Raw genomic sequence first — 13,518 nt, forward strand, 5'->3', positions numbered from 1 at the left:
TATAAGACCCCCCCAGGAGACTACATTCGAATAACTTCAGGATTGGAAGCCACCAGGATGCGCCAGAGCCAGCTAGTATTGAATGGCTACTGAATGTGAGATACAGGAAGACTGAGGAAAGAGGAACTTGATGATACAAACTGCCTGCTGCTGATCACATCCCATTCATCCCTTTTGCACGAAAGAAACAGGCTGTCATCTCAATTGTTTCTCTTTTAGAAGAGTTAATCAGCTTTGATCTGGAATTTCTCCTTTTAAAATACTTCTTCATGTTTTAACTTCTCACAGATATATATAGAAGTGAATGTAAATTTATTAAAATGCTTTTACCTCTATTCCTTCTCTTCTCTGGCGTTTATATTTTCTCAGCTTTGTTATTCCTTGGAAAACAGATCACAATGAGTTGAATTTTCTATGAGCAAGTTTTAACTCCTATATATGATGTGTCAAAATTCCCTCTGCATTCTTTAGCTGTAGTGAAGAGCAAGGGTTTATATTTCCGGATAGAAACAACATTACAGCCTCTCAATAGTTGGTACAGATTTTCTCAGTTTTATTATTACTTTAAGACAGATTTGGACAGGTTGAATTTATATGTTTGACTTTAACAAACACTTGACTATTAACATATTATTTGACTGTTGGCAAGTTATCTACCCTCCCTGACCCCCCATTTTTTCATTTCTAAATAAAGGTCAAACACAAGGTTACTGCAAAGTTTAAGTGAAATGTCTCTAGAGAGTCAAAAGGCCTAGTGCAGTGCTTAGCATTTATCAGGTACTAAGTAAGAAGTAGCATTTACATATGGTGAGATTAGCACAGGAAGGAAACTCATTTTCCCAAGGTTGATTGCCGTGCTGTGGTGTGCTGATAAGGCCCAAGACCATCAGTTTCACCCTCTTTTGAGCTATCTGGATTCATGTGAGAGGCCCACATATGGCCACTAATTATTTATCAAAGTTTAAAGGTTATAAGATGGACTAAGAGTGAGTACATCAGTTGCTAGGATGCTGAGAATTGGATTCTTTCCCCACCTTTGATTTAGTATGAGGCTAAAGAAGTACCGTTCCTAGTTATCCCTCAATTAAATGAAATAATAGTGAAATAATATAATTTTTTAAAAAACTTCTCTAGTAGATAAGCTCCCTATCCTGGTGTTAAGTATTTTTAGTAATGAATTTTTAAAGGTATGTACATTTTTTTTAGACATAATACTATTGCACACTTAATAGACTACTGTATAGTATAAATATAACTTTTTATATGCATTGGAAAACCAAAAAAATTCTTGACTTGCTTTGTTAGGATGCTCGCTTTATTCTAATGGTTTAGAACTGAACCCACAATATATCTGAGGTATGCCTGTCTATTGACAATATGCCCAGTGTACAATGTTGATGTAAAACCACTTTATATTTTGTATACCTTATTTGTTTCACTGGGCAAGTAGAAGTGTAACTCAGTTCTGTTGTAAACTGACAGGTAGTGTTAAATTTTAATTTTTAAAACATAATGACAGTAATAATATTACTAACTTTTGAAATAAAAATTTAAATATTAGAATATGTTCTTAAAATTTTTTCTATTTTAAATTTTAAAATTTATATCTGTATATATGATAGGTCAAAATAATTGGTTTTGATTCATTCATGGGCATTAAAGTTATAAGATCTATTTTTCTTGTATTAAGATGCAAATTCTTACGAGATAGACTTAATAAAATTCATTCCATATTTGACATATGTAACAACCTTAACTGCACTTTTGTTTCAGGTAAGTGATTCCTTCTTTGAGGTTGAAGCCCTCATGGAAAAGATGAAGCAGTTACAGGAATGTCGAGAAGAAGAGGAGGCAAGTCAGGAAGAGATGGCTTCACGTTTTGAAATAGAAAAAAGAGAGAGCATGTTTGTCTTCTCTTCAGGTAAAAGCAAGGATTACATAGTCAACGTCTATTATTTCAAAAAAAAGCCCAATTTTTAAAGACAATTTAAATAAGTTTTTCTTATTGGAATACAGTTGATTTGCAATGTTGTGTTAGTTTCAAGGGTACAGCAAAATGAATCTGTAACACATATATCCACTTTTAGATTCCTTTCCCATACAGGTCAATACAGAGTTTTGAGTAGAATTCCCTGTGCTATGCAGTAGGTCCTTATTAGTTATCTGTTTTATATATAGTAGTATGTATATGTCAGTCCCAATCTCCCAATTTATCCCTCCCCCTACCCCCACCTCCCTACCCTGGCTGCATCCCAAACCCTTGGAACCACAAGTTTTCTACAACTCCACATATAAGCTGTATTGTATGATATTTGTCTTTTTCTTTCTAACTTCACGTAATATGGTAATCTCCAGGTCCATTCATGCTGTGGCCAGTGGCATTGTTTCCTTCTTTTTTATGGCTGATTGACAGTCCATTGCCATATACAGCACATCTCTATCCACTGCTGTCAGTGGGCATTTAGGCTGCTTCCATGTCTTGGCTATTGTACATAGTGCTGCTGTAAACGCAGGGGTGCATGGGTCTTTTTCAATTATGGTTTGCTCTGGACATACACCTAGGAGTGGGATTGCTGATCAGATGGTAACTCTATTTTTAATTTTTTAAGGAATCTCGGTACTGTTATCTATAGCGACTGCATGAATTTACATTCCCAACAACAGTTTTGTAAAATTTATTGTTTGTAGATTTTTTTGATGATGGCCATTCTAACTGAGGTGAGGTGATAACCTCTCTGTTTTGATTTGCATTTCTGTAATAATTAGTGATACTGAATATCTTTTCATGTGCCTATTGGCCATCTATATGTCTTCTTTGGGGGAAATGTCTGTTTAGCTCTTCTGCCCATTTTTTTTTCCTTTAAAATGAGGAAGTTGCATTCATAAAGGCCTAATAGTACTTCCAGCTTTAAAATTCTATAATTTGTGAAAAGGAGCTACTTACTAGATAACTAACAGCTTAAACCCTTTGTTAGGCCTTTATCAAATGTAACCTATAGGATTTAATAAGTAAACTAGGTAATTTAAAGGAAAAAAGTTATACTGTCAATATACTCTGACAATAATACAGTGGAACAAAGAGCACATTGGTTTTAATAACCAATTTTCTGAATAGCAAAGAAAAATCAAATTTGTATAAATGGAGGTTTGATGTTAGCCTGAGGAGAAGTCTTTGATTCTGTTTACTTGAAACTAAATAATCTCATCAACTCCTAAACATGAAAATAATCTAAAAAGGCTTAGTGAGCCTCTTTCCTGTATTCATTTCAGAATTGTTTCTAGGACCTTTGAACTGTTAGTATTAGTTGCTCATTTGTGTCCGACTCTTTGAGATCCCCACAGACTATATAGCCCACCAGGCTCCTCTGTTCATGGAATTTCCTAGGCAAGAATACTGGAGTGGGTAGCCATTCCCTTCTCCAAGGGATCTTCATGACCCAGGGATCGAACCCAGGTCTCCTGCATTGCAGGCAGATTCTTAACCATCTGACGCATCAGGGAAGCTGTTAAAGAGATCATTTTACATATTGTATGACATTAATATTCAACTAAAAATAGTCCAAATGCTAAAGTTTAGAACACAGCTGATTTGTTAGTACCATAAAGATTATTTCAAAAGGGTATTCCTACTCGGAGTACATACTTTTAAGTAGAACTTCCCATCTATAAACTAGAGAGGGGACACAGAGGAAGAGAGGATCTGTGAAAGAGTGGAATGAAAAGCACAGTAAATGCAACCATGAGTGTATGTTTTTTAACCTTTATATTCTATTTATTATTAAGCAATTTCTTTATAGTTTTAAAACTTTATTTTAGTTGATATTGGTTACTAAGTATCAGAAAAAGGGTTATCCTATTTTTACTTGTTATAGGTAAAATGAATTTTAACTAGCATCCTGTTTTTGAAAAGCTTTCAGTAGCTTTTTTAAAAAATTATTTCAGATGATGATGAAGTTACACCAGCAAGAGATGTATCACGTCACTTTGAGGATACTAGTTATGGCTATAAGGATTTCTCTAGACATGGAATGCACGTCCCAACATTTCGAGTCCAGGTAAAATCACAACTTGTATGTACATGACTGGTTAGAAATATCTCAATCTGACTTAAAATTAGAAAGAACCATCTGGATTTGAGAACAGAAAGCATTGCAGAGAGAACTAACTTTTCTATGTACATGCAGTTCCTTAGATATATTTATTATATTGTTAAAGTTCATAAATCAGTTGCTCAGAATTCAAAACACATTCACCCATAAAACAAAATTACAATAGTGGTTAGGATCCCAGATGGTATACTAAAACTCAAAGTTCATAATATAACTAAACAGTAAATAGTTGTGTTAGAACCTAGGTAGCATTTATAGCATTGTTTTATAGAGCACCAGTGTTAAAGTGAGGCCATTTCTGTGACAAGAGAAATGTCCTCAACATTTCAGGCATTATGTATGTGTGGGTAGAAGGAAAGAGGATGAGAAAATCAGAGTGAAACATGTGCTTAAATTAGAACTTTTAGGGACAGCAAATTTGTTTTCTTTTAATTTGGGTGAGTTCTTATAAATCTCATATAAAATAAGTCATAGTGATTACAATAACCTAATTCCCTGGTAAAATATGAACTGAATGTCATTTGAAGCAATGAGAATTTTTGAGAGTTTCAAATTTAAATCTTGAAGAGGATTTTTATATAAAGATATCTTATTCCAAAATTAAATAATGCCTATCTCTTAGAATAAAGTTTTAGTGAGGTAGGGATTCAAATTATTGTTGGTAGACCCAGTTTGTTTAGCTCCATAATCATTAACTTTGAAATACACAGTAAAAATTCCCAGTGCAATTCTGTGTATATTGAGTCCATGGAAACTTAAGGACTTTGTCATCCTCCAAGATACCAGGCTCCTTCTCTCTTTTTGCACTGGCAGGAAGCTATGTGCTTTGCAAATATATTGCAGCAGCAACAATTGATGTATCTTCTAGTTCCAGAATAAAGTTGAGGATCATCAATTAGGAAACATTTATCTATTCTATGCTGTAGTTTTCTAAGACTGCTTCCAATCCATTACTAGACACATAGTGCATTTAAAATGTATTTCTTAAACAGTCTGTTATGAGTTGATAGTTTTAACTTTCCCAATTATTGTGAAGGGCTGCTGCTGCTGCTAAATCGGTTCAGTCATGTCCAACTCTGTGCGACCCCATAGACGGCAGCCCACCAGGCTCCGCCGTACCTGGGATTCTCCAGGCAAGAACACTGGAATGGGTTGCCATTTCCTTCTCCAATGCATAAAAGTGAAAGTGAAGTCGCTCAGTTGTGTCCGACTCGTAGCGACCCCATGGACTGCAGCCTACCAGGCTCCTCCGCCCATGGGATTTTCCAGGCAAGAGTACTGGAGTGGGTTGCCATTGCCTTCTCCAATTGTGAAGGACTAGTATTAAGTAATAACTTTTAGCAGAATTATGAAAATATTTGGGAACTATGAGATTTTTTTTTCTTGGCTCAAGGAACTAACATTATTTAAGGAGGCAAATTAGGCACAGGAAGAAATACAGAATATGTTACTTGGTAGTGAAGTTGTGTCATGAAATATAATAAATTACAATTGGAGAGATCATGTGGACTAGAAAATTTTTTTGGAGGCAGATTAGGATTTGACAGATTTGAATAGTTTAAAAGCATGAGCACTGTAAGCAGAGAAGACTGTAGGCAATAATTGAGCCTAGGTTGAAGGACAGAATGAGGGAAGGTATCATAGACTGGCTGGGCTGCTGAAAGCTTCAAGCAAAGGATTTTTCTGATTAGTTGGAAGTCACTTTAAAATTAATCAGACTTGGAGGTTTTGACCACAGTGATGGCATGATATCAAAGAGGTGTTTTAGGAAAACAAATATGGGAGCAACGTAGAAGTAGAGGCTTATTAAGTTTTGTTTGAGATAGAAAAAAGGAAATGGAGATTTAACATAGGAAAACTAATTAGAAGACTTAACAGAGCTAAGAGGAAGGGGGGTTAGGAGGAAAAAGAATGAGTGATGGATGTGTTGAATTAAAAATTTACAAAATTTGAAGACACTTGAATGCCTGCAGCAATATAAAAGGAGAGTGGCCTCCCAAGATGAGTCATCTCTGAGGCTGACAGGGGAAACAGTGAGAGAAAGCAGAATACAAGTGGCATGTGTATAAGGCAGAGATTCCACTGGTTTTTAAACTTGGTGAGTTGCAAATTTTAACTTTTGCATGTTGCAGTATAGACATTGAAAACATCAAACTGGAATGCAAATGAAACAGAAAGCTAGGGATGTTCTAGAAAGGGAGTGGATTTCAACTGCCAGTAGTCTTACTGCACCACAGAGCAATAGACACAGAACTGTATTTGACCACATTTTAATTATTCACTTTTGTTCTGTTCTCTGTATTTAGGACTATTGCTGGGAAGACCATGGTTATTCTTTGGTAAATCGTCTTTATCCAGATGTAGGACAGTTGATTGATGAAAAATTTCACATTGCTTACAATCTTACTTATAACACAATGGCAATGCACAAAGATGTTGATACCTCAATGCTCAGACGGGCTATTTGGAACTATATTCACTGCATGTTTGGAATCAGGTTAGTCTGTTTTCTTATGTTTATGAAGAGATATTTTCTTTTAGGGAAATCATTCAGGTGCTTGAAACACGTATGCAGATACACATGTTAATACACTCAGAACCATCCCCTCCCTAAGAGCTTATTTTTATGCTTTTTATGCTTCAGAAACTTGATTTTTTGCAGCTTAGTGTGTTTCCTCTCACCTAGCTAGGCAGGAGGAGGGAGAGTTAGGAACAAGAGTTAAACAACAAGCAAGGTTGTCCAGGAGCATGGAGGAAGAGGCAAAGTTTGTCTCTAAACATTCATGTGTTTGTATCATTTTTATCTCCTGACACACTTGTACTTCCGCCTTCGTGGAACTTAGCACTCTTAGAGTGCTCTTCTAAAGAGTACCTACTCCCATGATACTTCATAAAATGCAAAACTTTATCAGTATTATGCTATTTATATACACACACTATACACCACCTTATAACATACACAAACACCCACACTATGGTCCTTCCTAATTATCTTAGCTGTAAAATCAGACTTTTCTCCTGGTTGTTCAATTTTTCAGCAGCCAGGCTATTGACTTTAGACTCCCGAATGGTTATATTATGGACTTTACAAGAGTTTTCTCCCTTTCCCACTAAAAACCAAATAGGAGACTGAAGATCCTTGGATGTTGTAGAAAGTATTCTCCAGTGGGGCAGAGCAGACACTGGTGCCTACGACCATCCTGGCCTAAAGCAGCATGGCCTACGTGTAGACACTGTGAGGCCATCTTAGAGACCAGTTCTTTCCTCATCTGATCCCAAGAACTCCTGCTAACATGAGAAAATATTTATTTATACAAGTAGATTATAATTTATATATCATGGGATATATCAATATTGTCTAATTTGTTAATTTCTTGATATCAATACTCAACCTGTTTCCCAAATTTGTTCCTCAGTGTGGTTGCTTATTCACGATGGTAAATATATACTGTCACTTTGGCACTAGCAAATTTTTTGTTCATCTCCCTAACTTCTCTATTTCTTACTCCTTTATACTCATTCATCCACCCTCAATTAAACATTGTAAAGCTCTTATTTTAGGGGACAGCTGCCTATATAAAGAGGAGAAAAGAATATAACATTTACTACTGATGTCTGTACTTCTATAAGAAAACAGACTATACATCAAAAATATAGTAATTCTCACATTGTCTTTTAACAGATACGATGACTATGACTATGGTGAAATTAACCAGCTATTGGATCGTAGCTTTAAAGTTTATATCAAAACTGTTGTTTGCACTCCTGAAAAGGTTACCAAAAGAATGTATGATAGCTTCTGGAGGCAGTTCAAGCACTCTGAGAAGGTATGTACCTGTTGTGTTTACTCTGTAACTTAGCAGTGGTTCTTATTCTCCTTCACCTAATCTAATGGGTCTCCAGCCCTTTCCATCACCTCTGCTAACCCAGAGAAGAACATTCCAGAACAGCTGTCTTAGATATGACTTGGAAGGGAACCTCATTATGGTTTAAAGCAGGGGTCCCCAACTTGCAGGCCAGGGATTGGTACCTGCTGCCAGATCAGCATGGCATTAGATTAAATGTAACGGGCTTGAATCATCCAGAAATCGGTTCCTAATGCCAAAAAGGTTGGAGACCACTGGTTTAACATAAAAGAAGAATGACAGGGAGAACAGATCTGCTAGCTAGCCTGTCTTCAAAGCTCAGGCTTAGGAGAAAGAAGAGAATCCTTGAACTGTCTTTACAGAATTACTGAACGATGATTTAGCAAGGAAAATTTCTTATTCTAACAAACATTCAAAGAGAGATGTGATCAAAGATAAGCTCAAAACATATTTCCAAGAAAGATCAGATGGCTTTTGGTTTTAGAAATTGATACTCTGTTCAACAAACCCAAGACTTGTGTTAAGCTATTCAGTGGTACACATAAAACATTACTTATATTTGGTGTTTATTAAATGCACTGAAACTGACTGTAAATGCTTATAACCATATCTTAAATAATGTTGTGTTTTATATTCAGGTTCATGTTAATCTGCTTCTTATAGAAGCTAGGATGCAAGCAGAACTCCTTTATGCTCTGAGAGCCATTACTCGCTATATGACCTGACGCCTTTCCTCCATTAAAGATGATGGAACGATCAGCGGATATAGTCTACAAGGGGGAAGGTACTCAGCCCCAGGACCAATGGTAGATAAAAGAATTCAAAACCATTGTGCCATGATTCCTTTAGTTTCTGCTATTTTACTGTGGAAACGCCACTGCTGGCACAAGCAGTGAGTGCTCGGCAGCTTCAAGTTTAGAGCTGTGAAGAAGGGCTGCTGTTCACAGTATTTTGCTTTTTGACAGTACAAGATGCTGTATAACTTTTAATACAGCAAATAGTATCTCTCCAAATCCTGTTGCTTTTATGTTAAAAAAAATAAGATAACAAAAATTGGAGCATGCAAAGAATGGGACTTTGATAATGATGTAAGCTTTTATACATAAAGAATTTTAGATATTGGTGCTGCTATTCCTGCTGGTGGAATGAATAGAGTGGCTGTTCCGGTTAAGCTATTAGTAATAAGGTGAACACTGCTACTATCTGAGCCTACATACGTAAAATTTGTGTGGTTTCAAATTAAACTTACATATATGTGTTAATTTTTTTGCATCTAAAATTACTCACAGCTCAGCAAAGACCATTATAATGGTAACAGCTCATTTTTTTCATATAGTTTTTTTTTAACTCAGTTATTGGATGATATTAAATTACAGTGGCATTCTTAAAGACTTCTTCAAAAAGCAATCTTACATGAAAAATGTATAAATTATCTTTTGATGTGCTGTTTCCCAAGGTTCTGTGACACTGGAGGGCAGCTGTCCTGTGGGGTGTTTTTGTTTCCAGCACCGAAGTTATGGGAAATATTATGTAGCTGCTGCTCAGTCCCAGGTGCATTCTGCCCACCTCATGGTCCCCCCTTCAAAGATTGTGCAGCTCCTTAAATAATAAAGCTGGAAAATATTTTTAGTCAGGTTATCAAATTTGATTTACAAAAAATGCTAACTTTGAAATGCAAACAGGCTTGAGAAATGTATTAAGTACATTGTATTCTGGAAGCGTGAATTGCTTTTGAAGTCTGTCAGTATTATTAGTATTTTTCAATAAAGAATAATTTTTCTCCAATTTTATTTGCTGTCTCAAAAAGTCATGACTTAACAATCGGTCACTATTCTCAGTTTCTATTGATTTTCATTAGCTTTCACACTTAGATAATTCTGTAGTCAGGTGAGACTATTATTTAAATGGCAAACTTTTGCAGTCATTTTGAGAGCTACAAAGAAGTTTCCCATGCCTTGTCCATTTTGAACTGAGATGTTTTAGAGATCAATTATTAAGAATTATTAGAAACAGGTTAAATTAGGGAGTCACTACAGAACAAAAAATGACACTGTCAAACAGTTCTAAACTTAATCAAAGCTTTTTTGATAACTGAGCTCAATAAATGTTTTGATGAGTAACAAGATAGTACCTGTAAAATTATAGTGTGGGGTGGGAGCTGGGAGGCATAATGTTGAATGGAGGTGAAATAGCTACCTTCATGGCTACATACCCTAGTGAGAAGATAATACTGTCATCTTAGAGAAAAACTGCTTTCAATATATTTTATAAAGAAACATATCAGCCCATTTCTAGTTAGCTTACAATAATATACAAATGGTCTTACCTGTTGAATTTGCATCATGCCTCTGCCCTTTTTTGTTTGCTGCTGGGTTATTTCATCATAGCAATACAGGTGAATCCAACAAATAAGTTTGCATTGGATAAATTTTTACTCATTCTGCTTCTACTCTTTGATCTTGGCACTTCCTCTTAGAAATACAACATTTCTAATAGAAGTTCTAATCAGTAGTAGGATGATCAAGAAAAACTGAGTTTATTATCTTATTCCACTTAGAAATCATGAGATGAAATGAAAATTTTAATGAGTAACAAAGTATGCTTGTACCTAAAGTAATAAAGACATGCCTGTGACACAAAGTTGATGTTTCAGCACCTCCAGTTTAACAGGTGTTTCCTGTTAATGTTTTCTCAAAACAAAACATACATGGTTTTTAATATTGCTATTTATCTTTGAAACTAATAGTTTCCAAAATAATTGGAGGCAGTAAAATAGAATATGGGGTATCAAAACTTTTCCCCACAAGAGGAATTATTTTTCTTAAATAACCATGAATAGATTTCTCGTTGAGGTTTCCAAGATTCAATTTTTTAGATCACTTTTTTAGTAAAAATTAGGGAACTTTTTATTAGGCAATACTCAATTCAGTATCTCTTTAAGAATGAGATTAAATTCTAAACACATTTACCACAGTTACTTAATTCCATATAAATACTAGTGATATTTTTAACTTAGAGGAATAAAATCTTAGCTTTTAAATGAATTTTAACAGTTTATTTCAAATTATTTTGATAACAGACCATTGGTAGAAATTTTGTTAACATATTTGTGACTAGTGAATATCAAGGGAAAGCAAAGGCAGGTAGAAGGGGAGTGATATTACCTATGGTGTACCAGGTCCTTATTCCCAATGGAGATACTGAGCTAACAACAATCTAAGGACCAAATACCTTTGTGAAAACTCTAGAAACCTCTTGGGAAGCTACAGCTCAGGCAAACACAAACCAGGAGGAGACTGCACCAAAAGGTGTGGGAAATTTGGGGCATTTTGCTTGTCCTAACCTGGTGTACAGCATGACAGCAATTGAGAGAAAACTCCTAATTCCCAGCTTCTCCCTCGGGACCAAAAGAAAAAAGGTGAACTTTTGTGTTTGAGGGACTGGATTCTATCTCATCTGACTTGGAGCACTAGTAGGAGAGGTAGAATGGTTTGGATGCTGGTTGTAGATCACTCAACACAGAAGTGAACATGGAGGTGCATTAGAACAGCAGGGAATCTACAGTTATGTAGGCAGGTGCAGGGTATCCAAAAGAATACAGATAGGAATAAAACAGAAATTAGAACAGGAAGCTCCTGAGAAGAAACAGGGGCAAGCCTCTTAGGGAAATTAAGACAGCTAAAAGCAGATATTATATCCTGGAATAAAAACATATACACTTGTCCAAAGAAGATACATCCCTGGTAATGGTAGCTATTTTTCAAATGCCCAAATTACAACAAACTTTGCAAGGAGTGTGTATGTGTGTGCACGCACGCACGCAGGAGAATGTGGCAAAATCCAAAAAACAAATCCCCTGAAACCAACCCTAACACAATGTAGGACTCTGAATTACCCCACGAAGAATTTTAGGGACTTCCCTGGCAGTCTAGTAGTTAAGAAGTCACCTTCCAATGCAGACAGTGCATGCTCAATCCCTGATCGGGGACCTAAGATTCCACCTACCTCGGGGCCAAGACCCTCTCCCAAAACATAAAACAGAAGCAGTATTGTAACAAATTCAATAAAACCTTAAAAAAAAAGACTTTAAACAACTGTCTTAAAGATGCTCAGTGTACTAAAGAGAGAGAACAAGACTGACATATCAGGAAAATGATGCATGAACAAAATGAGAGTATCACCAAAGAGACAGAATAAAAAAGAATCAGATTCTGGAGCTGAATCCTTATTCAGATTCAATAACTGAATAAGGAAAAAACTGACTACAACAGGCAATTTGATCAGATAGAAGAAAGACTTTGGAGAGTTATTGATATTATCAATAATAACCTCAGAGGTTATTTGATATTATCAAGTCAGAGATAAAAATGAAAAGTGAAGAGAGCCTAAGGGACTTGTGGGGACATAAAGTAGGGACTGTGCAGAGCTGTAAAGGAATGGAGTTTTGTATGCAAATCAACTTATCAAAATAAACTTATAACTTTAACATTTTTAAACTTCATCCCCATGGTAACCACAAAGAAAATCTCTTCAGAATTTACACAAAAAGAAATGAGGAGGAAATCAAATCATGTAACTCCAAAAAAAGGTCAGTGAAACACAAAGGAGGAAGAGGGGGACTGAGATACAAAAAAGCGACATCTTACAGAAAACAAAATAGCAATATGTCCTTCCCTATTAGTAATTATATCAAATGCAATAAATGGCTTGAATCCCCCAATCAGAAGACTCAGAATGGCTGAACAGATAAAATAGAAAAGAGGATCCAACTATATGCTGTCTGTAAGAAACTAACTTCAGATCTAAGAACACATCTAGGCTGAGTGGGAAAGGATAGAAAAAGACATTCCATGCAAATGGTAACCAAAAGAGAGCAGAGGTGGCTATATGAATATCAGAGAAAAGGGTCAATTCACCAGGAAGATAAAACAGTTATAAATATAGGCATCAAATACTAACACTCCTAAACATAGGAAGCAAATGTTGATAGAATTGGGGAGAAACAGATTTGTTATTGTTTAGTAGCTAGGTCATGTCTGACTCTTTGCAACCCCATGAATTATAGCCTGCCAGGCTCCTCTGTCCATGGGATTTCCCAGGCAAGAATACTGGAGTGGATTGGCATGTCCTTTTCCAGGGGATCTTCCTAACCCAAGAATCAAACCCACATCTCATGCATTGGCAGGCAGATTCTTTACCACTGAGCCACCAGGGAAGCCCAGGAAATAGACAGCAATTCAGTAATAGTAAGAGATTCAATATCCACTTTCAGGGACTTCCCTGGTGGTCCAGTGGTTAAGAACACTCCTTGCAATGCAGAAAACACAGGTTTGATCCTTGGTTGGGGCACTAAGATCACACATGCCACAGAGCAACTAAGATTGCATGCTGCAGCTACTGAACGCATGCACCCAGGAGCCCATGCACCACAACTAGAGCCCACATTGACCTCATGACCTTTGCCATGGGCGGAGTTCCTCACGCTGGCCCCCTGCACCACATGACACAACAAAGATCCTGCATGCACCCAATGCACCCAAATA

At 36.2% G+C, this 13,518-nt stretch overlaps 1 protein-coding gene across 4 annotated transcripts in view; it reads left to right on the top strand.

The window, feature by feature from the left end:
* SESN1 (sestrin 1) overlaps nucleotides 1-9,765 on the top strand; it is a 112,400-nt gene extending 102,635 nt beyond the window's left edge. For all 4 annotated transcript variants that reach the window (XM_069598149.1, XM_069598151.1, XM_069598150.1 and 1 more), the window contains 5 exons: nucleotides 1,774-1,921; nucleotides 3,943-4,055; nucleotides 6,416-6,606; nucleotides 7,792-7,936; nucleotides 8,614-9,765. In XM_069598149.1, the coding sequence (XP_069454250.1) occupies nucleotides 1,774-1,921; nucleotides 3,943-4,055; nucleotides 6,416-6,606; nucleotides 7,792-7,936; nucleotides 8,614-8,700 (684 nt within the window). In that variant the 3' untranslated portion in view covers nucleotides 8,701-9,765. The remainder of the gene's footprint in view (nucleotides 1-1,773; nucleotides 1,922-3,942; nucleotides 4,056-6,415; nucleotides 6,607-7,791; nucleotides 7,937-8,613) is intronic.
* Nucleotides 9,766-13,518: the final 3,753 nt, after the last annotated feature.

Source organism: Ovis canadensis, chromosome 8 (assembly GCF_042477335.2).
Source record: "Ovis canadensis isolate MfBH-ARS-UI-01 breed Bighorn chromosome 8, ARS-UI_OviCan_v2, whole genome shotgun sequence".
Taxonomy (NCBI): domain Eukaryota; kingdom Metazoa; phylum Chordata; class Mammalia; order Artiodactyla; family Bovidae; genus Ovis; species Ovis canadensis.